At 44.1% G+C, this 22,443-nt stretch overlaps 1 protein-coding gene across 1 annotated transcript; it reads left to right on the top strand.

The window, feature by feature from the left end:
* The first annotated feature begins 8,114 nt into the window (after positions 1–8,114).
* On the top strand, positions 8,115–21,358 carry LOC121568245 (protein phosphatase 1A-like). The gene is made up of 6 exons (XM_045220960.1): positions 8,115–8,627; positions 9,344–9,915; positions 20,380–20,497; positions 20,729–20,843; positions 20,963–21,026; positions 21,157–21,358. The coding sequence occupies exons 1-6, from the start codon at positions 8,222–8,224 to the stop codon at positions 21,184–21,186; spliced, it is 1,305 nt and encodes a 434-aa protein (XP_045076895.1). The 5' UTR covers positions 8,115–8,221; the 3' UTR covers positions 21,187–21,358.
* Positions 21,359–22,443: the final 1,085 nt, after the last annotated feature.

The following is a 22,443-nucleotide window of genomic DNA, read 5'->3' as shown; positions in this document are numbered from 1 at the left end:
TTGCATGCACATAACAACGGGAAACATCGAGCTCATTACAAATACATGTCCTTTTGCACCCACCCACACACAGACAGACATACTGTACGTCTTACTGGGTGTTTTGAATAACCCACGTGTGAGACTGCTAGGTACAGCAGAAGGGTGCATTTTGAGATTGCCTGGCGGCAGTAAGCAGCAGTAGCAGCAGCAGCACATACTGTATAGCCCGTTGTAGCCCTGGTGTGCTGCCTGAAGCTACTTCTTCAAATCAAATTAAATCAAATTGTATGTTACATGCGCCAAATACAACAGGTGTAGACCTTACCTTGAAATGATTACTTACAAGCCCTTAACCAACAATGCAGTTTTGAGAAAATAGAGTTAAGAAAATATTTACAAAATAAACAAAAATAATAAAATAACAATAATGAGACTATATACAGGGGGTACCGGTACCGAGTCAACGTGCGGGGGTACAGGTTAGTCGAGGTAATATGTACATGTAGGTAGGGGCAAAGTGACTATGCATAGTTAATAAACAGCGAGTAGCAGCAGTGTAAAAAAAAGCAATGCAAATAGTCAGAGTGGCCATTTTATGAATTGTTCAGCAGTCTTATGGCTTAGGGGTAGAAGCTGTTAAGGAGCCTCTTGGACCTAGACAGTCTATGACTTTGACAATTTTTTGGGCCTTCCACTGATTGAGTGGTCACATGATGTGTCAGCTAAATCATCCTGCTCATGTACATCACTGACTGCACTGACTCACGGTTCAGACTTGGGCAATATATAAGGGGGGAATTATATGAAATATTGACATTTTCTCCATTCAGAAAACACACATTTAATGAGGCTATTAAGTGCACTTCCTGGCAGGTACAATACACTGAGTGGACAAAACATTAGGAACACTTTCCTAATATTGAGTTGCACCCCCTTTTGCCCTCAGAACAGCCTCAATTCGTCGGGGGCATGGACTACAAGGTGTCGAAAGCGTTCCACAGGGATGCTGGCCCATGTTGACTCCAAAGATTCCCACAATTGTGTCAAGTTGGCTGGATGTCCTTTGGCTGGTGGACCATTCTTGATTCACAACGGAAACTGTTGAGCGTGAAAAACCCAGCAGCGTTGCAGTTCTTGACACAATCAAAACGATGCACCTGGCACCTACTACCATATCCCATTCAAAGGCACTTCAATATTGTTGTCTTGCCCATTCACCCTCTGAATGGCACAAATACACAATCCGTCTCAATTGTTCCAAGGCTTAACAATCCTTCTTTAACCTGTCTCATCCCCTTCATCTACACTGATTGAAGTGGATTTAACAGGTGACATCAATAAGGTATCATAGCTTTCACCTGGATTCACCTGGTCAGTCTGTTCCTAATGTTTTGTACACTGTACATTATAATTTCAAAGAGGTTTTCGGAAATACATTCAGCAATGTAAAATGACATCTGGCCAACTACTGCAATTATGGCGTGCTCATATAATGGGATATTAAAAACAGAATGCATTGGATTCCTCATGTTTAATGGATAAACTTACTCACACATTTTTGCCCAAAACAATTCTCACAATTCGTTCAACTGATTGCCAAGAAGAACTGCTCATAAAGGGAAGTTGCAATGGACACATTGGGATTACAATAAGAGGCTACTGTAGCTTTCGTCACTCACCTTACCTGTGTATCCTGTTAAAAGCTGGGGGAATCAAGCATATGAGGTCCCTCTGTCACTCATCTAACAGTCTGAGGAGCAGGATTACATAAGCACTGCTAGTGCGATACTAACACACACACACACATTGATCTTGACAACCAAAACAAACTGCAAATGCTTCCAACAAGTTTGTAGAGTCACAAGCTTGATGTAGTCATTGTGTGCTAGGAATATGGGACCAAATACTAAAGCTTTGACTACTTTAATACACTATAAGTGAATTTGTCCAAATACTTTATGAAAAAAAATTGTTTTATTCAAATGACGGGACTAGATACATTGTAACGATGACTCTGGGAGTCAGGAAGCAGGTGCAGGTGGTGAGTTTAATAATAATGAAGAACATAGAGCCATAGAAAACAAGAGAAGGGTCTGGACATGAACACAGAACTAATACTGCCTGAAGAGTGATGCTAGGGAGTGCTAAATAAAGGGGGAGTAATCAGGATAGTGATGAAGTCCAGGTGTGCCTCATGATGGTGCGCAGGTGTGCGTAATGAGGGTTGCCAGGTGCGCGTAATGATGGGTTGCCAGGACCGGTGGTTTGTAAACCGACGTGACAGTACCCCCACACCCGACGCAGGGCTTCCCTTGATGTCCAGGGGAGGCGGAAGGGTGTCATGGGGGACGGCATCAGCCAGGGGATCAGGAACCACCGGCCTGAGGAGAGAAACATGAAAAGAGGGTGAGATCCAGTAGTTAGTGGGGAGCTGTAATCTATATGTCACCTCGTTGACCCTCCAGAGGACTTTGAACGGTCCCACAAACCGGGGTCTCAGCTTTTTACAGGACAGGCGGAGTGGGAGGTTCCTGGTGGAGAGCCAGATGTGATCACCAGGATGGAACACGGGAGCATCACTGCGGTGGCGATCCGCCTGCTCCTTCTGGCGCCGGACGGTGCGCTGGAGCCTCACGTGGGCATCATTCCAAACCTCTTCTGCGCGCCTGAACCACTCGTCCACCGCAGGAGCATCAGTCTGGTCCAGTGTCCACGAAGCCAGGGCTGGATGATAACCCAGAAAACATTGGAAGGGAGTCAGCCCGGTGGAAGAGTGACGAAAGGAATTCTGGGTGTACTCCGCCCAGGAAAGGTGTCGGGCCCACTCCCCCTACCGGTCCTGGCAGTGACTCCTCAGGAACCTCCCCAGCTCCTGGTTCATCCTCTCCACCTGCCCGTTAGACTGAGGCAGGTACCCGGAAGTGAGGCTGACCGTGACCCCCAGCTTCTCCATGAAGGCTTTCCATATCTGTGACATGAATTGGGGGCCACGGTCGGAGACGATGTCCTCCGGAAGGCCATAGTGCCGAAATACCTGCCCACTACAACCATAATAGTGGTGAAACCAACAGACGGAGGGAGATCAGTCACGAAATCTATGGACAGATGAGACCAAGGCCACTGGAAGGGGATGGAGTTTCCCTGCTGGAGCGTGCCGGGGAGATTTTGTTTGGGCACATACAGAGCATGAATTGACATAGCGGGCGACGTCCTGTGCCAAGGTGGGCCACCAGTACTTTGCGGAGATGGATGAAATAGTGTGGGTAATACCTGGGTGTCCAGCAGTGAGGAATGTGTGTATTCTGGTCAACAGCTGATCCCTCACCTCTGTGGGGATATAGATGCGCTCAGTAGGGCAGGTAGCAGGTGCGGGTTCCATCTCCAGAGCCTGGCGGATGTCGACATCTACGTCCCAAAACACAGAACCAACGATATGGGAGGACAGAATGGTGGGCTGGAAGGCACTCACATGACTTTCAACCGATGTGGAACCATAAGGTAAGGAAAAGCAGGTCTTCCGACATCTGGGTGCCCATGCGGTGATATTCATCCTTGACCAGGAGATGGTGGGGTCATGACGTTGGAGCCATGGGAGGCCGAGGATGACTTTGTGTATGGGAGCCATGGTGATGAGGAAGTGAAGGCTTTCTTGGTGCAAGGGTCCCACGGTGAGGGTGAGTGGTGCTGTGATGTGCGTGATAGTGCCGGATCCCAATGGTCGTTTATCCAAGGCTTGAACCGTAAAAGGAGAAGAGAGCTGGTACGCGGTGATGTTCAGGGAGGAGACGAGGGCCTGGTCGATAAAATTCCCCGCGGCACCAGAGTCCACTAGAGCCGTGGAGACAACACCTGAGGGACAGCCAAGCAGTGAAATAGAAACCAGGAAGGGTTTGGTGGAAAACAATGATGAAGAAATACTCATGCCTGGGAGACAGAGGATCACAGGGCCATCCCTCTACCCCAGTGGACTTCGGGTTAGGAAGCACCGGACACCGCTGCAGCTGGTGCCCCTCCTGGCCTCAATAAGGACACAGTCCTTCCTAGCTGTCTCCGGCAACGTCGCTATGCCGCAGAGAGGTGTGTGAACCCTATCTCCATAGGTTCAGGCTCTGCCTCAGGATGGCCAAAGGAGGAGGGTGAGGGGAGAGGAGGACATCGGCGCTCCCGAAGAAGGTGGTCCAGGTGGATGGCCATCGCGATGTGCGTGTCCAGAGGAAGGTTGTCGTCCCGGCAGGCCAACTCCGGAATAGGGTGCGGAGCGCCGGAAGCTGCCACAGTCCAGAAGGCACGGACGTACTCTGCAGCGGTCTAGGAACCCTGCCGGAGTTGGAGTAGTCGTTCACCTCCCGCGATGCACTCCGTTGGATGGTCGAAGACCACCCTGAACAGAGCCATGAACCCTTTGTAGGAACCCTGCTCTTCCTCTCCTCTCTCCCAGATGGCCGTAGCCCACTCCAACGCCCGCCCAGTCAGCAGAGAAATGACCATGGCAACCTTGGACCTCATGGTGGTGTGGCTCCCGTCTGATGGGTGAAATAGAGGGAGCACTGGAGTAGGAAGCCACGGCATTTGGATGGAGTCCCGTTTTACTTGTCCGGGAGGGACAGTTGGGCATCGCTGACCTGGGCGGACTCACTTGGACGAGTCGTGTTAGAAGGTCCTCCGCTATTTGAAGGTGAATCCTCTCGGGTGGTGTCGACGTGGTGGAGGACGGGAGGACCTCATCCATAGCCGCACCCAGTTGTGCCAGCTACTCGTGGGTGTTGGCGGAGTAGGTGTCCCTGTTTGATCGTCTGGGAGATGTCTTTCTCATCTGCTGCTTCCATATTTTGAGGCAGTATTCTGTAACAATGACGCTGGGAGTCAGGAAGCAGGTGGTGAGTTTAATAATATATATATATATATATATATATTTAACTAGGCAAGTCAGTTAAGAACAAATTCTTATTTACAATGACGGCCTACACCGGCCAAACCCGGACGACGCTGGGCCAATTGTGCGCTGCCCTATGGGACTCCCAATCACGGCCGGTTGTGATACAGCCTGGAATCGAACCAGGGGGTCTGTAGTGACGCCTCAAGCACTGAGATGCAGTGCCTTAGACCGCTGCGCCACTCGGGAGCCCATAATAAAAAACATAGAGCGATACAAAAGAAGAGACGCGTCTGGACATGAATGCAGAACATATACTGCCTGAAGAGTGATGCTAGGGAGTGCTAGATAAAGGGGGAGTAATCAGGATAGTGATGAAGTTCAGGTGTGCCTCATCATGGTGCGTAGGTGTGCGTAATGAGGGTTGCCAGGTGCATGTAATGATGGGTTGCCAGGTCAAGTGGTTAGCAAACCGGCAACATCGAGTGCCGGAGCGGGGGAGCGGGAGTAAACGTGACCTACACTACCAGTCAAAAGTTTGGACACATCTACTCGTTCAAGGGTTTTTCTTTATTTTTACTATTTTTTACATGGCAGAATAGTTGTGAAGACATCAAAACTATAAAATAACACATATGGAATCATGTAGTAGCCAAATAGCCACCCTTTGCCTTGATGACAGATTTGCACACTTTTGGCATTCTCTCAACCAGCTTCATGAGGTAGTCACCTGGAATGCATTTCAGTTAACAGGTGTGCCTTCTTAAAAGTTAATTTGTGGAATTTCTTTCCTTCTTAATGCTTTTGAGCCAATCAGTTGTGTTGTGACAAGGTAGGGAGGATATACAGAAGATAGCCCTATTTGGTAAAAGACCAAGTCCATATTATTGCGAGAACAGCTCAAATAAGCAAAGAGAAACGACAATCCATCATTCCTTTAAGACATGAAGGTCAGTCAATACGGAAAATTTCAAGAACTTTGAAAGTTTCTTCAAGTGCAGTCGCAAAAACCATCAAGCGCTATGATGAAACTGGCTCTCATGAGGAGCGCCACAAGAATGGAAGACCCAGAGTTCCCTCTGCTGCAGAGGATAAGTTCATTAGAGTTACCAGCCTCAGAAATGGCAGCCCAAATGAATGCTTCACAGAGTTCAAGTAACAGACACATCTCAACATCAACTGTTCAGAGGGTACTGTGTGAATCAGGCCTTCATGGTCGAATTGCTGAAAAGAAACCACTACTAAAGGACACCAATATGAAGAAGAGACCTGCTTGGGCCAAGAAACACGTGCAATGGACAAATTGGAGAATTTAGGTTCAAACCGCCGTGTCTTTGTGAGACACGGTGTGGGTGAACGGATGATCTCCGCATGTGTAGTTCCCACTGTAAAGCATGGAGGAGGAGGTGTTATGGTGTGGGGGTGATTTGCTGATGACACTGTCTGTGATTTATTTAGAATTCAAGGCACACTTAACCAGTATGGCTACCACAGCATTCTGCAGCGATACGCCGTCCCATCTGGTTTGGGCTTAGTGGGACTATCATTTGTTTTTCAACAGGACAATGACACATCATACCTCCAAGCTGTGTAAGGGCTATTTGACCAATAAGTAGAGTGATGGAGTGCTGCATCAGATGACCTGGCCTCGACAATCCCCCGACCTCATACCAATTGAAATGAAGCTGGTTGAGAGAATGCCAAGAGTGTGCAAAGCTGTCATCAAGGCAAAGGGTGGCTATTTGAAGAATCTGAAATATAAAATATATTTTGATTTGTTTAACACTTTTTTGGTTACTACATGATTCCATATGTGTTATTTCATAATTTTGATGTCTTCACTATTATTCTACAATGTAGAAAATAGTAAAAATAAAGAAAAACCTTTGAATGAGTAGGTGTGTCCAAACTTTTGACTGGTACTGTATGTAAAGTGCTTTAATTTCTAAATGATAAAACAGAATTGTATAAAAATACCCTTAAATAAAAGGTGACATTCTGTACTGTCACCTCATTTGATCTCAAATCCAAATGTACACATTTTAGCTTCACTGTCCAAATAAATACAGAGTGGAGTGTATATGCAGGTTACTTACTCATTCCCTTCTGTATCTGACCACCATATAGCAGGTCCCATCCTCAACCTGAACCCATAACTCGACCTATAACGGGCTCTATAGATAGCTGGATCAGCTCCCAACCTCATGTATACACAACTTGAAGTCCAGTAATCTACTAGACCACTCCAGAATGACTGCATCTAAAATAGGCCAACGGCTGCAAATACGCTTTTGAGAAACAGCAGAGATTGAAGAGGAATGCCCAGGCCTATACTGTAGCTAGGGGACCTCTGATGATGAGGATCACACCTGTTGTTAAGTGAGGATTTCCCTCTTATGCTTCAGTTATATCAGTAATGAGGTAAACTGACTCACGTGTTAAACTGGTTGAACTGTTAAACTGGTTTAATCATGACACACATGGATAATAATCTGGGTCCTCCATATCAGTTAGATGTGTCACTGATTTGCTAATCCATACTAATGTGTGTGTGTGTGTGTGTGTGTGTGTGTTGTGTGTGAGAATGTGTGTGGCATTGTGTTAAAGAGAAAAAGAGAAAGCAGTGGGCGCCCAAAGTCAAAGGTGGACTATATTCAGTGAATCATTGCTAACAGGTCCTAAAGTGTTCTGAAAATAAACTACAGAGGTCCAGTCACAGAAAGTTGGAGAGCTCATTCTATCTGTCCACTATGCTACTATGAAACGCTGACAGGCTCATAATCCATATTTTACATTCGGTCCTACAGTACTAATCTAAGATCCTGCGCAGGTTGGAGATTAACTAGTGCATTAAGAGACAGACAGAGAGAGAGAGAGGTGGAGAGAGAGAGAGAGAGAGAGAGAGACAAGGGAGGAGTGATCATGCTGAGGGATAAGTCAACAGAAATAGATATAGGCCAACAGCATCACAGGGCAAACGCTGGCCAGGGACAGGAGAGAAAGAGGGGGAGAAAGACAGAAAAGGAGATAGAGTGGGCACCATACAGCCACATACGCTGCACATAAAGACATTGAGACAAATGCTAGGAATCCAGAAACTACGCCAACAAGCCAGGTTTACAAAGACAAGGATGGCCACAGCGATTTCTGCCAGTATCTAGTGAAGCCCACCTAAACTCTGAAGCCCACCTAAACACAACTCTACAGTCCAGAGTTGACACATTTTCCACCTGCTCAGTGTGTCTAGCTTAACCCAGTGCCCTGGACCTGCTGCGGGGGACACAGACTGGGAGAAGGAGGAGAGAGGGGAAGAGGAGGACCAGCGCCAGGTCAGGAAAGAGACTTGAGCGGCGCCTCCGAGGAGCCATGAGGACGGCCAGGCGGGCCAGCACCGTGGAGGTGCCCTCCTTCCTCCGCCAGCTAGCCAAGGAGACAGAGAAGATGGTCACCTTCTTCTTTAAGGGAGTACAGAAAGATGACCAGGAGGGGAACGAAGAGGACTTCAGTGATGAGGATAACGGGCCGAGCATCTACCTGGACCGGCCCATCCTGGAGAAACACGCGGCCGAGGGGGGGTCTCAGTGGGGGGTGAACTATGCAACGGCCAGCATGCAGGGCTGGAGGGCGCAGATGGAGGACGCCCATGCCTGCATGCCGGAGATGGGAGGGGAGCTGGTGGAGTGGGGCTACTATGCTGTGTTTGATGGACACGCTGGCAACACGGTGGCACAGTACTGCTCCCGCAACCTGCTGCAACACATCCTCGCTACAGGTACCAAATTGGGCCACGCACTTTGACTAACTGAATTATATAATTGTAGGCAGCCTAGTTTATTTTCACTATTTTACGACACCTATTTCCAGTGTGTGTTCCACAGACATAGCTAGGCATGGGTGACAAGGTGCCGTTGTGCTGTAGGCTATGTGTATGGTGTTCTTGATCTAAAGTTGTAACTTGAATACCAAAGACAATATCTCTCCTGGTTTTATGTATCATTCCTAAACATTAACATGGTAGCACAACATGGCTGACAGCTGTTGTTGACAACCTCTTGATCCTTGTTCTTGGCCCGAAGTATGAGATACTTAATCTGACACTTGTGCCTACAATGTATGCTACTTAACTCAAGACAAACTTTTAATCCTAACCTACAATGCATGAATTAATCAATTAATGCCACAAGCAAAACAGACAGACAGACAGACAGTGACCTCAGAGGACTACAACAGCGCAACCTGAGCTCTGAGATTTGGGCTCTGGCAGGGCACCAACAGTGGGCATTTGTCCCTTGGAACCAAGCTGGCAAGGCTGGTGGTCAAATAATTGTATTGTAACTATGTGTAGTTATCCTGTAGTTGGCCCCACTGTAGTTAACTTCTGCATGTCGATTTTAGGCAGCACAACCTAATATGAATTAGAACCAAATGATGTGTATTTGTCACCTATAGGCCAGGTCTCTAACCCGTATTGATCTCTCCTGCCTCCAGGGCGCGTAAAGGCGGAGGAGGACCCTGATGATGTGAAGGAGGGGATTGTCGAGGGCTTCCTGGCCATCGACAGCCACATGCACACACTGACGCGCCAGGAATGCTGGGAGCGCAGCGGCTCCACGGCGGCTGCCGTCATGCTCTCGCCGCAGTACATCTACTTCGTCAACTGTGGCGACTCGCGGACGCTCCTCTGCCGTGACGGCCAGGTCATCTTCTACACGGAGGACCACAAGCCTTTCAACCCTAGGGAGAAGGAGCGAATACAGAACGCAGGCGGCTCGGTGACCCAGCATAGGGTGAACGGCTCCCTGGCTGTGTCCAGGTCCCTGGGTGACTTTGACTTTAAGGAGGTGGACTGGAGGTCCCAGACTGAGCAGCTGGTCTCCCCAGAGCCGGAGGTGTACAAGCTGGAGAGGTCACCGCAAGACGAGTTCCTCATAGTGGCTTGTGACGGCGTGTGGGACGCCATCGGCAATGAGGAGCTGTGTGCGTTCGTCCGCAGCCGCCTGCAGGTGTGCGATGACCTGAGGGAGATCTGCAACCAGGTCATTGACCTCTGCCTCTATAAGGTCAGTGTATAAATTATCAGATCACACTACATGCAGAATCACATTGATCCTAAACCTCTGCCTCCTCTATATGGGTACGTATGCAGGACCAGAGAATAAACTTGTAAAGGGGTACAATCACACTCACTAACTGCCAAAGTGAGTAAATTGCAATGATGACCATAACTGGACATTGTATTGAAAGTCAGAAGGTGCCCGGGGTGAGAGGGTTAAGAGGACTTTGGCAGTATCTTCAGGCAATGATATCATCCCAAGGTCTTGGCTGTCCTCTCCCCTCCTGTAGTCCTGGAGACTAATACCATTCTAATACTCAGTGTTCAGATCAGTCAGAGGATTTAACAGCAGGACATAGCCAGGACGGTACAGCCAGGTGACTTACACTGCAGTGCAGGGAGTCTCCTCCATAGACAATGGCTGTTTTCTAAATCCAGCCTAAATATTGCCTTTAATTTAAGATTTTTTTATTTAACCTTCATTTTATCAGTGAGTCATACTGAGACTAAGGTCTCTTTTACAGATGAGCCCTGAATTACATCAATTACAGAAAATACACAAATCAAAATATGAATACAAAATGCAAGCAGAAAGAAAAACACGGTCATAAAAAACAAACATATTAATTAATATGGTCCTCAATCAGCTTTCTGAATTGCCCTGGAGGCACCAACAAATCTAATTTAAGAACATTTTGAAGATTTTTCCACAAATTAGGTGCAAGAAAACTAAAAGCTAAAACTAACTCAGTAGAGACCAAAGGAATTTCCAGAGACCAGGTGTGGTAACTTGTATGTCTAAAGTTGAGTAAAGATGTTAGGTATGGGACTTTTTGTAAAAGGGCTTTATAAATGAAAACATAGCAATGTATCAACCTACATGACATCAAAGAGGGCCAACCAACTTTCTGGTAGAGAATGCAGTGATGAGTACTAAAATTGTCGGCCGTAATAAAGCGCAGTGCATCTAATGGCTTTAATGAAGAGGCAGCTGCGTTCATATACAGTACCAGTCAAAAGTTGACACACCTACTCATTCAAAGGTTTTTCTTAATTTTTTCTACATTGTAGAATAATAGTGAAGACATCAAAACTATGAAATAACACATATGGAATCAAGTAGTAACCCAAAAAGTGTTAAACAAATCAAAATATATTTTATATTTGAGATTCATCAAAGTAGCCACCCTTTGCCTTGATGACAGCTTTGCACACTCTTGGCATTCTCTCAACCAGCTTCACCTGGAATGCTTTTCCAACAGTCTTGAAGGAGTTCACACATATACTGAGCACTTGTTTGCTGCTTTTCCTTCACTCTGACGTCCAACTCATCCCAAACCATCTCAATTGGGTTGAGTTCGGGGGATTGTGGAGGCCAGGTCATCTGATGCAGCACTCCATCACTCTCCTTCTTGGTAAAATAGCCCTTACATAGCCTGGAAGTGTGTTGAGTCATTGTCCTGTTGAAAAACAAATGATAGTCCCACTAAGCGCAAACCAGATGGGATGGAATATCGCTGCAGAATGCTGTGGTAGCCATGCTGGTTAAGTGTGCCTTGAATTCTAAATAAATCACAGAGAGTGTCACCAGCAAAGCACCACCACACCATCACACCTCCTCCTCCATGCTTCACGGTGGGAACTACACATGTGGAGATCATCCATTCACCTACTCTGCGTCTCACAAAGACACGGCAGTTGGAACCAAAAATCTCAAATTTGGACTCATCAGACTAAAGGACAGATTTCCACCGGTCTAATGTCCATTGCTCGTGTTTCTTGGCCCAAGCAAGTCTCTTCTTCTTATTGGTGACCTTTAGTAGTGGTTTCTTTGCAGCAATTCGACCATGAAGGCCTGATTCACACAGTCTCCTCTGAACAGTTGATGTTGAGATGTGTCTGTTACTTGAACTCTGTGAAGCATTTATTTGGGCTGCAATTTCTGAGGCTGGTAACTCTAATGAACTTATCCTCTGCAGCAGAGGTAACTCTGGGTCTTCCTTTCCTGTGGCGGTCCTCATGAGAGCCAATTTCATCATAGCGCTTGATGGTTTTTGCGACTGGACTTGAAGAAACTTTCAAAGTTCTTGACATTTTCCATATTGACTGACCTTCATGTCTTAAAGTAATGATTGACTGTCATTTCTCTTTGCTTATTTGAGCTGTTCTTGCCATAATATGGACTTGGTCTTTTACCAAATAGGGCTATCTTCTGTATACCACCCCTACCTTGTCACAACACAAGTGATTGGCTCAAACACATTAAGAAGGTAAGAATTCCACAAATTAGCTTTAAACAAGGCATGCCTGTTAATTGAAATGCATTCCAGGTGACTACCTCATGAAGCTGGTTGAGAGAATCCCAAGAGTGCAAAGCTGTCATCAAGGCAAAGGGTGGCTACTTTGAAGGATCTGAAATATAACATATTTTGATTTGTTTAACACTTTTTGGGTTATGACACGATTCCATATTTGTTATTTCATAGTTTTGATGTCTTCACTATTATTCTAAAATGTAGAAAATAGTAAAAATAAAGAAAAACCCTTGAAGAGTAGTTGTGTCCAAACTTTTGACTGGTACTGTAAACGATGTTGCAATAGTCTAGGACCAATAGGAACATCGACTGAATAATATGCTTTCGACTATTTAGTGAGAGGCAGGACCTATTTCTATAGAAGAAGCCTATTTTTATTCTCAGCTTCTTACTTAACTCATCAATATGCTTTTTAAATGACTGTGGTGAGTGATTTAGAAGGAGTCAGGCGCAGGAGGGTAAATCACAGAATAAAAGGGTTTATTCCGAAAACACAGCATTACGCAGCAATGCGTCAAACACTCCAGTGCGTAAATCAGGCGCACTAGGAAACAAGGCACACGGGTGAAATACATGGAGCTCCACCGAGCTAAACTAACCTCCACAATAAACAATCACACACAAAGACAAGGGGGCAGAGGGAACACTTATACAGGTACTGATGAGGGGATATGAACCAGGTGTGTGTAATAAACAAAACAAAACAAAACAAATGGAATGATGAGATGAGGAGCGGCGGTAGCTAGAAGGTCGGTGACGACGAAGCCTGCCCGAACAAGGAGAGGAGGCAGCTTCGGAGGAAGTTGTGACAATGACAGTCATCTATCCAGTTACCCCGATATGTCTAAGCAGGGACACGATCAATATAGACACCATCTAAAGTACATATTCTTAAATCATCAGAGTTATTTTTATGCGCTCTACACTCTTAGAAAAAGGGTTCCAAAAGGGTTGTCCGGCTATCCCCATTGGATAACCCTTTTTGGTTCCAGGTAGAACCCTTTTTGGTTCCAGATATAACTTTTTTTGCGTTCCATGTAGAACCCTCTGTGTAAAAGGTTGTACATGGAACCAAAAAGGGTTTTTCAAAGGGTTCTCTTATGGGGACAGCCGAAGAACACTTTTAGGATTTAGATAGCACCTTTTTTTCTAAGAGTGTAGAGAACAATGTATACTTTGTTTTACCTGCATTCAATACTAATTTCAGGTCAATACAGTTTTTCTGTAATACAATGAAGGCAGACTGTAGTTCAGATAGAGCCTGGTCAACCGAGGGGGCAATAGCATACACAACAGTATCATCGGCATACAGTGCAGGTTACACTTTTGTTACAGACAATATTGTTAATGTAAACAGTAAAAAGTACAGGACCCAGAATCGACCACTTTGGGACACCTTTCGTAATATCCAGAAAACCTTCAGTAGATACACATTGAGTTCTGTCAAGTAATTTTTTAACCAGTTACATGCAGCCTGGTCTAGGCAAATTGAGGAAAACCTCAGAATTAGCATTGAGTGATCAACAGTATCGAAAGCCTTTGACAGGTCAATGAATAGGGCAGCACAATGTTGCCTTTTATCCACAGTTAACCACAACATTTATAACTAGAGATGCAGCAGAGATAGCACTATGACCTGGTCTAAAACCCGACTGATGTACATTTTAGAATACATTTCAAAGAAAAGAAAGATCTTAGCTGAGAATTAAATCAAGGATTCTAATATGTTAGCTAGGCAAGAAAGTTTAGAAATAGGGGGATAATTATTTAGGCCACAAGGGTCACCACCTTTGTGAAGGGGGAGTAAATGATGGCACTCAGCACTGGACAGGGTGTGTGTTGAAGGGCCTACATCATTACATACCTAATGTACCAAGCATTACAGTGGCTTGCGAAAGTATTCACCCCCCTTGGCATTTTTCATATTTTGTTGCCTTACAACCTGGAATTAATTTTTTTGGGGGGGTTTGTATCATTTCATTTACACAACATGCCTACCACTTTGACAATGCAACATATTTTTTATTGTGAAACAAACAAGAAATAAGACAAAAAATAAACTGAAAACTTGAGCGTGCATAACTATTCACACCCCCAAAGTCAATACTTTGTAGAGCCAACTTTTGCAGCAATTACAGCTGCAAGTCTCTTGGGGTATGTCTCTATAAGCTTGGCACATCTAGCCACTGGGATTTTTGCACATTCTTCAAGGCAAAACTGCTCCAGCTCCTTCAAGTTGGATGGGTTCCGCTGGTGTACAGCAATCTTTAAGACATACCACAGATTCTCTATTTAATTGAGGTCTGGGCTTTGACTAGGCCATTCCAAGACATTTAAATGATTCCCCTTAAACCACTCAAGTGTTACTTTAGCAGTATGCTTAGGGTCATTGTCCTGCTGGAAGGTGAACATCTGTCCTAGTCTCAAATCCCTGGAAGACTGAAAGAGGTTTCCCTCAATAATTTTCTTGTATTTAGCGCCATCCATCATTCCTTCAATTCTGACCAGTTTCCCAGTCCCTGCTGATGAAAAACATGGTGTTCTCGGGGTGATGAGAGGTGTTGAGCTTGCGCCAGACATCACATTTTCCTTGATGGCCAAAAAGCTCAATTTAAGTCTCATCTGACCAGAATACCTTCTTCCATATGTTTGGGGAGTCTCCCACATGCCTTTTGGCGAACACCAAACTTATTTGCTTATTTTTTTCTTATGCAATGGCTTTTTTCTGGCCACTCTTCTGTAAAACCCAGCTCTGTGGAGTGTACGGCTTAAAGTGGTCCTATGGACAGATACTCAAATCTCCGCTGTAGAGTTTTGCAGCTCCTTCAGGGGGTTATCTTTGGTCTCTTTGTTGCCTCTCTGATTAATGCCCTCCTTGTATGGTCTGTGAGTTTTGGTGGGCGGCCCTCTCTTGGCAGGTTTGTTGTGGTGCCATATGCTTTCCATTTTTTTTATAATGGATGTAATGGTGCTCCGTGGGATGTTCAAAGTTTCTGATATTCTTTTATAACCCAACCCTGATCTGTACTTCTCCACAACTTTGTCTCTGACCTGTTTGGAGAGCTCCTTCGTCTTCATGGTGCTGCTTGCTTGGTGGTGCCCCTTGCTTAGTGTTGTTGCAGACTCTGGGCCTTTCAGAACAGGTGTATATATACTGAGATCATGTGACAGATCATGTGACACTTAGATTGCACACAGGTGGACTTTATTTAACTAATTATGTGACTTCTGAATGTAATTGGTTGCACCAGATCTTATTTAGGGGCTTCTTAGCAAAGGGGGTGAATACATATGCACGCACCACTTTTCCGTTATTTATTTTTTTGAATTTGTTGAAACAAGTTATTTTTTTCATTTCACTTCACCAATTTTGACTATTTTGTGTATGTCCATTACATTAAATCCAAATAAAACTCCATTTAAATTACAGGTTGTAATGCAAAAAAATAGGAAAAACGACAAGGGGAATGAATACTTTTGCAAGGCACTGTATGTAAGCACTTATCTTATTCAGGTCTGCTTAAGCTGGTTAGGACTTACAATGTTACGTCTTAACACTGGCACGACCTGTACCTGTCCTCTAAATAGCAGGATTATGAGAGGGAGCTATAGAGAGAGGGAGAGAGGTGAGGGGAACACAGTGAAGGATTTTGGGTGAGTGTCTGTGTTAGACTGTCAGGGTCTCAGGGCCACACCAGCTGATAGCTAGGCCTATTAACCTTGTCAAGAAGAGCCTCACTTTACCAATAGCAACAGAACAGGCATACAGTGGGGAAAAAAAGTATTTAGTCAGCCACCAATTGTGCAAGTTCTCCCACTTAAAAAGATGAGAGAGGCCTGTAATTTTCATCATAGGTACACGTCAACTATGACAGACAAAATGAGATTTTTTTTCTCCAGAAAATCACATTGTAGGATTTTTAATGAATTTATTTGCAAATTATGGTGGAAAATAAGTATTTGGTCAATAACAAAAGTTTCTCAATACTTTGTTATATACCCTTTGTTGGCAATGACACAGGTCAAACGTTTTCTTTAAGTCTTCACAAGGTTTTAACACACTGTTGCTGGTATTTTGGCCCATTCCTCCATGCAGATCTCCTTTGGGCTGTCGCTGGGCAACACAGACTTTCAACTCCCTCCAAAGATTTTCTATGGGGTTGAGATCTGGAGACTGGCTAGGCCACTCCAGGACCTTGAAATGCTTCTTACGAAGCCACTCCTTCATTGCCCGGGGGGTGTGTTTGGGATCATTGTCATGCTGAAAGACCCAGCCACGTTTCATCTTCAATGCCCTTGCTGATGGAAGGAGGTTTTCACTCAAAATCTCACGATACATGGCCCCATTAATTCTTTCCTTTACACGGATCAGTCGTCCTGGTCCCTTTGCAGAAAAACTGCCCCAAAGCATGATGTTTCCACCCCCATGCTTCACAGTAGGTATGGTGTTCTTTGGATGCAACTCAGCATTCTTTGTCCTCCAAACACGACGAGTTGAGTTTTTACCAAAAAGTTATATTTTGGTTTCATCTGACCATATGACATTCTCCCAATCCTCTTCTGGATCATCCAAATGCACTCTAGCAAACTTCAGACGGGCCTGGAAATGTACTAATAGACAGTACTGTGCAGCCGTTTTCATTGACCTGGCCAAGGCTTTCGACTCTGTCAACCACCGCATTCTTATTGGCAGACTAAATAGCCTTGGTTTCTCAAATGACTGCCTCGCCTGGTTCACCAACTACTTCTCAGATAGAGTTCAATGTGTCAAATCGGAGGGCCTGTTGTCTGGACCTATGGCAGTCTCTATGGGGGTGCCACAGGGTTCAATTCTTGGGCCGACTCTTTTCTCTGTGTATATCAATGACGTCGCTCTTGCTGCTGGTGACTCTCAGATCCACCTCTACGCAGACGACACCATTTTGTATACATCTGGCCCTTCATTGGACACTGTGTTAACAAACCTCCAAACGAGCTTCAATTCCATACAACACTCATTCAGTAGCCTCCAACTGCTCTTAAACACTAGTAAAACTAAATGCATGCTCTTCAACCGAACGCTGCTTGCACCCGCCCACCCGACTAGAATCACTACTCTCGACGGGTCTGACCTAGAGTATGTGGACAACTACAAATATCTAGGTGTCTGGTTAGACTGTAAACTCTCCTTCCAGACTCACATTAAGAATCTCCAATCCAAAGTTAAATCTAGAATCGGTTTCCTATTTCGCAACAAAGCCTCCTTCACTCATGCTGCCAAACATGCCCTCGTAAAACTGACTATCCTACCGATCCTTGACTTCGGCGATGTCATTTACAAAATAGCCTCCAACACTCTACTCAGCAAATTGGATGTAGTCTATCACAGTGCCATCCGTTTTGTCTCCAAAGCCCCATATAATACCCACCACTGTGACCTGTACGCTCTTGTTGGCTGGTCCTCACTACATATTCGTCGCCAAACCCACTGGCTCCAGGCCATCTATAAATCACTGCTAGGCAAATCCCCGCCTTATCTTAGCTCATTGGTCACCATAGCAACACCCACCCGTAGTCTGCGCTCCAGCGGGTATATCTCACTGGTCATCCCCAAAGCCAACACCTCCTTTGGCCGCAATTCCTTCCAGTTCTCTGCTGCCAATGACTGGAACAAATTGCAAAAATCTCTGAAGCTGGAGACACTTATCTCCCTCACTAACTTTAAGCATCAGTTGTCAGAGCACCTTACCGATCACTGCACCTGTACACAGCCCATCTGAAATTAGCCCGCCCAACTACCTCATCCCTATATTGGTTATTTATTTTGCTCATTTGTACCCCAGTATCTCTATTTGCACATCATCTCTTGCACATCCATCATTCCAGTGTTAATACTAATTGTAATTATTTTGCACTATAGCCTATTTTATTGCCTTACCTCCATAACTTGCTAAATTTGCACACACTGTATATTATATGTATTTCTGTTGTATTTTTGACTTTGTTTTGTTTTACCCCATATGTAACTCTGTGTTGTTGTTTTTATCGCACTGCTTTGCTTTATCTTGGCCAGGTCGCAGTTGTAAATGAGAACTTGTTCTCAACTGGTTTACCTGGTTAAATAAAGGTGAAATAAAAAATTAAAAAAGTACTGGCTTAAGCAGGGGGACACGTCTGGCACTGCAGGATTTGAGTCCCTGGCGGCGTAGTGTGTTACTGATGGTAGGCTTTGTTACTTTGGTCCCAGCTCTCTGCAGGTCATTCACTAGGTCCCCCCGTGTGGTTCTGGGATTTTTGCTCACCGTTCTTGTGATCATTTTGACCCCACAGGGTGAGATCTTGCGTGGAGCCCCAGATCGAGGGAGATTATCAGTGGTCTTGTATGTCTTTCATTTCCTAATAATTGCTCCCACAGTTGATTTCTTCAAACCAAGCTGCTTACCTATTGCAGATTCAGTCTTCCCAGCCTGGTGCAGGTCTACAAATTTTTTCTGGTGTCCTTTGACAGCTCTTTGGTCTTGGCCATAGTGGAGTTTGGAGTGTGACTGTTTGAGGTTGTGGACGGGTGTCTTTTATACTGATAACAAGTTCAAACAGGTGCCATTAATACAGGTAACGAGTGGAGGACAGAGGAGCCTCTCAAAGAAGAAGTTACAGGTCTGTGAGAGCCAGAAATCTTGCTTGTTTGTAGGTGACTAAATACTTATTTTCCACCATAATTTGCAAATAAATTCATAAAAAATCCTACAATGTGATTTTCTGGATTTTTTTCCCTCGATTTGTCCGTCATAGTTGACGTGTACCTATGATGAAAATTACAGGCCTCTCTCATCTTTTTAAGTGGGAGAACTTGCACAATTGGTGGCTGACTAAATACTTTTTCCCCCCACTGTACTTCATTTGAATCTGTACTTAAGCTAAATGGGTTATGTTGTAGCACACAGTGAACCTAGCTTCTCAGCTCTGTGACATGAGATCACAATAACCAATTAGTCATGATTGATATCCTATTAAATTACTAGAGGGGCTATGTCATGATCCCTCAAAGTTACTGAATGGGACGAAAATGGCAGCCATCTTGGTCAGGGAGAAACACAGAACCAGTTTAATTGGAATTAATGGTAGTAGAGGCATAGGTCATGCATTTCCTGCTTTTACTTATGAAGGAATATAAAATGAAGGCATGTGATGTATCAGAAATTGTGTCATAGAATTATAGTCAACCTAAAATACTGTCATATAAAAATAAATACAGTTTATACAGGTTTATACCAATTTTCTGTATAAATATCCTCTAAAATATATGTAAACAGACATAAATGTCTCAGATTTAGTTTTTCGGGAAAGCTGTGAGTGCTATTATATGATACAATATCAGTACTTGTTGCATTTACAACTTGTGTAAGACCTGTCATCAACTGATTTGAGCCAGTGTATGGCTGTGGATTGACTGCATTGTTTGAATGGAGTATTGGCATATTAATTAATGGAATCACTCCTCTACAACTGGCTGGCTAGCTAGCTAACACACATACAGTGCAGATAAATTCTTCACATTCATTGTTTTACACAATATCTTATCACAGCACTGTCAAACCATGGCTGAACTTTGGATCATCATTACATTTTAGCCATTTAGTATCCATAGTGACTTACAGCAGAAGGTTTATAAGAAGGTTCATGTCCATTCTGGTATTCTAATTCCTAATTCTTCGTCCCACCGTTCCATTGTGACCTGAATCCAAAATTCAAATTTCTGTCAGTACACAATTATGACATCACAATATCCCTCCACCTGCGGTGTCATGTAAAAATCTTCCCACTCTGAGACTTCAAAGTCCTGTTCTCTATTGTGATGTCATAATGACACTTATTTTCTTCTCTGTTCACATTATCATTAAGCAAGCAAAGAATATTCCTCATCATCATATTATTCCTCAAGTAAACTTCAATATCAATAGTGGCAGCTTTATGTTAGCTTTTTTTCATGGCATTTCATTTAGCTTCTCAATGTTTGGGGTAACAAATGACATTTTTGAAACGAATCATACGCCAACAAACAATGTTCCCTATTTATGTAAAATTTGGCGTATGCTTCTCTTACAAGAGCTCATAGAATTGTGCCTCTATCAAACAAAGTCATCATTCCTGCGTTCCCTCTTTGTCACCCCCTACAGGGTAGTTTGGACAACATGAGCATCATCATTGTGACCTTTTCTGGCGCACCCCAGGTGTCACAAGAGGCCCTACAACAAGAGGCCGAGCTAGAGACACTCCTCGAGGCCAAAGTGGAAGGTAGGTCTTTTGATGGCCTTTTGAGTTGCGATTAAGATTACTATGCAGCTCTAAACCATCTTGGCTTGGTCTCACTCACAATAGGCTTTCATGTTAATATGTCATCACATCAAAATGAAACTTGATAACAATAACAAGAACTCTGAGACAATGGCAGCTTAATTCTCTCCTCTGAGGACAGTGACCGATCATTACATAACTCTCTCCCTTTCTCTCTGTCTGTATGTGTAGAGATTGTCAATTTGCTAAGGTCGCGGGACAAGGACCCTGACCTGCTGTACGTGATGAAGTTTCTGGTCTCTGAGGACATACCTGGCCTGCCACCAGGGGGAGGAGTCACCAGCAAGTAAGTCACTCACTCACGACTCATCATTCAGAGTTCAAAAAGCGACATAGAGGCCTAGATGTGTGTGACTGAATAGGAGTAATTTTGTATATTAAATGTTCATAATTTTTCATTTGCAGAAGAGACTGTGTAATCTCTGCATATCAGAAGTTTGTAACGCCCTTCAGATCTCTGGAACCAATGGTAGGAGACGACCAAACATAGGTCACACGCTCTTGAACCATGTCTCACTAAACACATAAGTGCAAACTGGACTACAAAGTAACTAAGTTACTGTTTGTCACTGACACATCATTGACTTGTCGCATTCCAGGACATCGGAGGATCTGAAGAGTCCTACTAGTTGTTTCCATGGAAATGTATTCTTCAGCCTCATGTATCCATGGCGACCAATTCCAACTGGGGACTCCACTTTTCAGCTGAGGAATCAGCCAATGGCTAAATAAAGAACTATGGTGGGAGTGGTTTTGACCTGGGCCTTCCCTTAGCCATTCATCTCTTCTCTGTTCCTCATTTACACTGTCTATCAACAAGTCTACTGTATCATCAGAAAATATGAAATAGTTAGCATTTTCCAGTAAGGGAAGAATTACATATTCCAAAACGTTTCTTTAAAATACATGACAGTTAGATATAATATTGATTAACTTTCTTACTTTACACTTTACAGTACCTGGGTAGATCTGATTACTTTTCTTCAAGACTAGAAGCTTATGAATAAGGCTGATCATGTTATTTCATTTAAAAGCAAATTAAAATGTTTAAGCAATGTGCAACTCCATACTACAGCTGTAAATGAAGTTGACAAAACACCCGTTCAACCATCACAGACCAGTGAAGCCTCTGATATGCATGTGTCCTGTGATGGCCTACACTAAATAATCTGCACAATCCTGTGAGGGAGCATATGAGACATGAATAGATGTGTGTCATGATGATGATGCTGTGAGAGAGAGAGAGAGAGAGAGAGAGAGAGAGAGAGAGAGAGAGAGAGAGAGAGAGAGAGAGAGAGAGAGAGAGAGAGGATAACATGGGGTGTGGGATTATTGGCACACATACTGTACCTCATAAAATGTAACCTTTTGCAGTTTAGAGCACAGATGCTCACAGTTAGACATGATTTAGACCAGTGTGATGCGTAAGGTAGTATAGCTACAGGTAAATTGTTGAACTGTTTGTGAAAAATAAGTGTTTTGCTGTTTGCATGTTTTCTTTTCAACACATGTCATTGTGCTGTTTTACAAAGCTCTCTGTAGTTGTATGGTTACTTTATTCCTCCTTTGGATCATACCAAATGGATGAACATAGTAACTGTATTCCATGGCAGAGGTCAGAGGTAAAAAATAGCTAGACTAGAGATCAAACACTGCTGCAGCATGTCTGTTTGAATTCTATGAAATCAGGAGGAAATAGGATCCAAGAGGATTCGACAGCACAACAGATTACCATGAGAACTTTCACAATTGTATGTCAGTGATTTGATGACTGTATGGGCATCGGATTTAAGCCTTTAGCTGACCCAAGAGGCATGAAATGAATGAAATAAAATGGCATTCTGTGAACAATTTGTCCTGTTGTTTTTAATGGAGCGGAGTGGGCT

This window comes from Coregonus clupeaformis, chromosome 6, assembly GCF_020615455.1.
Source record: "Coregonus clupeaformis isolate EN_2021a chromosome 6, ASM2061545v1, whole genome shotgun sequence".
NCBI lineage: Eukaryota > Metazoa > Chordata > Actinopteri > Salmoniformes > Salmonidae > Coregonus > Coregonus clupeaformis.
The sequence above is the reverse complement of the archived record's forward strand: the minus strand, read 5'-3'. Positions and strand labels throughout refer to the sequence as shown.

Excerpts from the sequence above, each read along its gene's own strand:
- LOC121568245 (XM_045220960.1), top strand. The coding sequence starts at position 8,222 with ATGAGGACGGCCAGGCGGGCCAGCACCGTGGAGGTGCCCTCCTTCCTC. Across the intron at positions 20,844-20,962 it reads GGGGGAGGAGTCACCAGCAA|AAGAGACTGTGTAATCTCTG; the intron begins GTAAGTCACTCA and ends TTTCATTTGCAG. Across the intron at positions 21,027-21,156 it reads TCAGATCTCTGGAACCAATG|GACATCGGAGGATCTGAAGA; the intron begins GTAGGAGACGAC and ends GTCGCATTCCAG.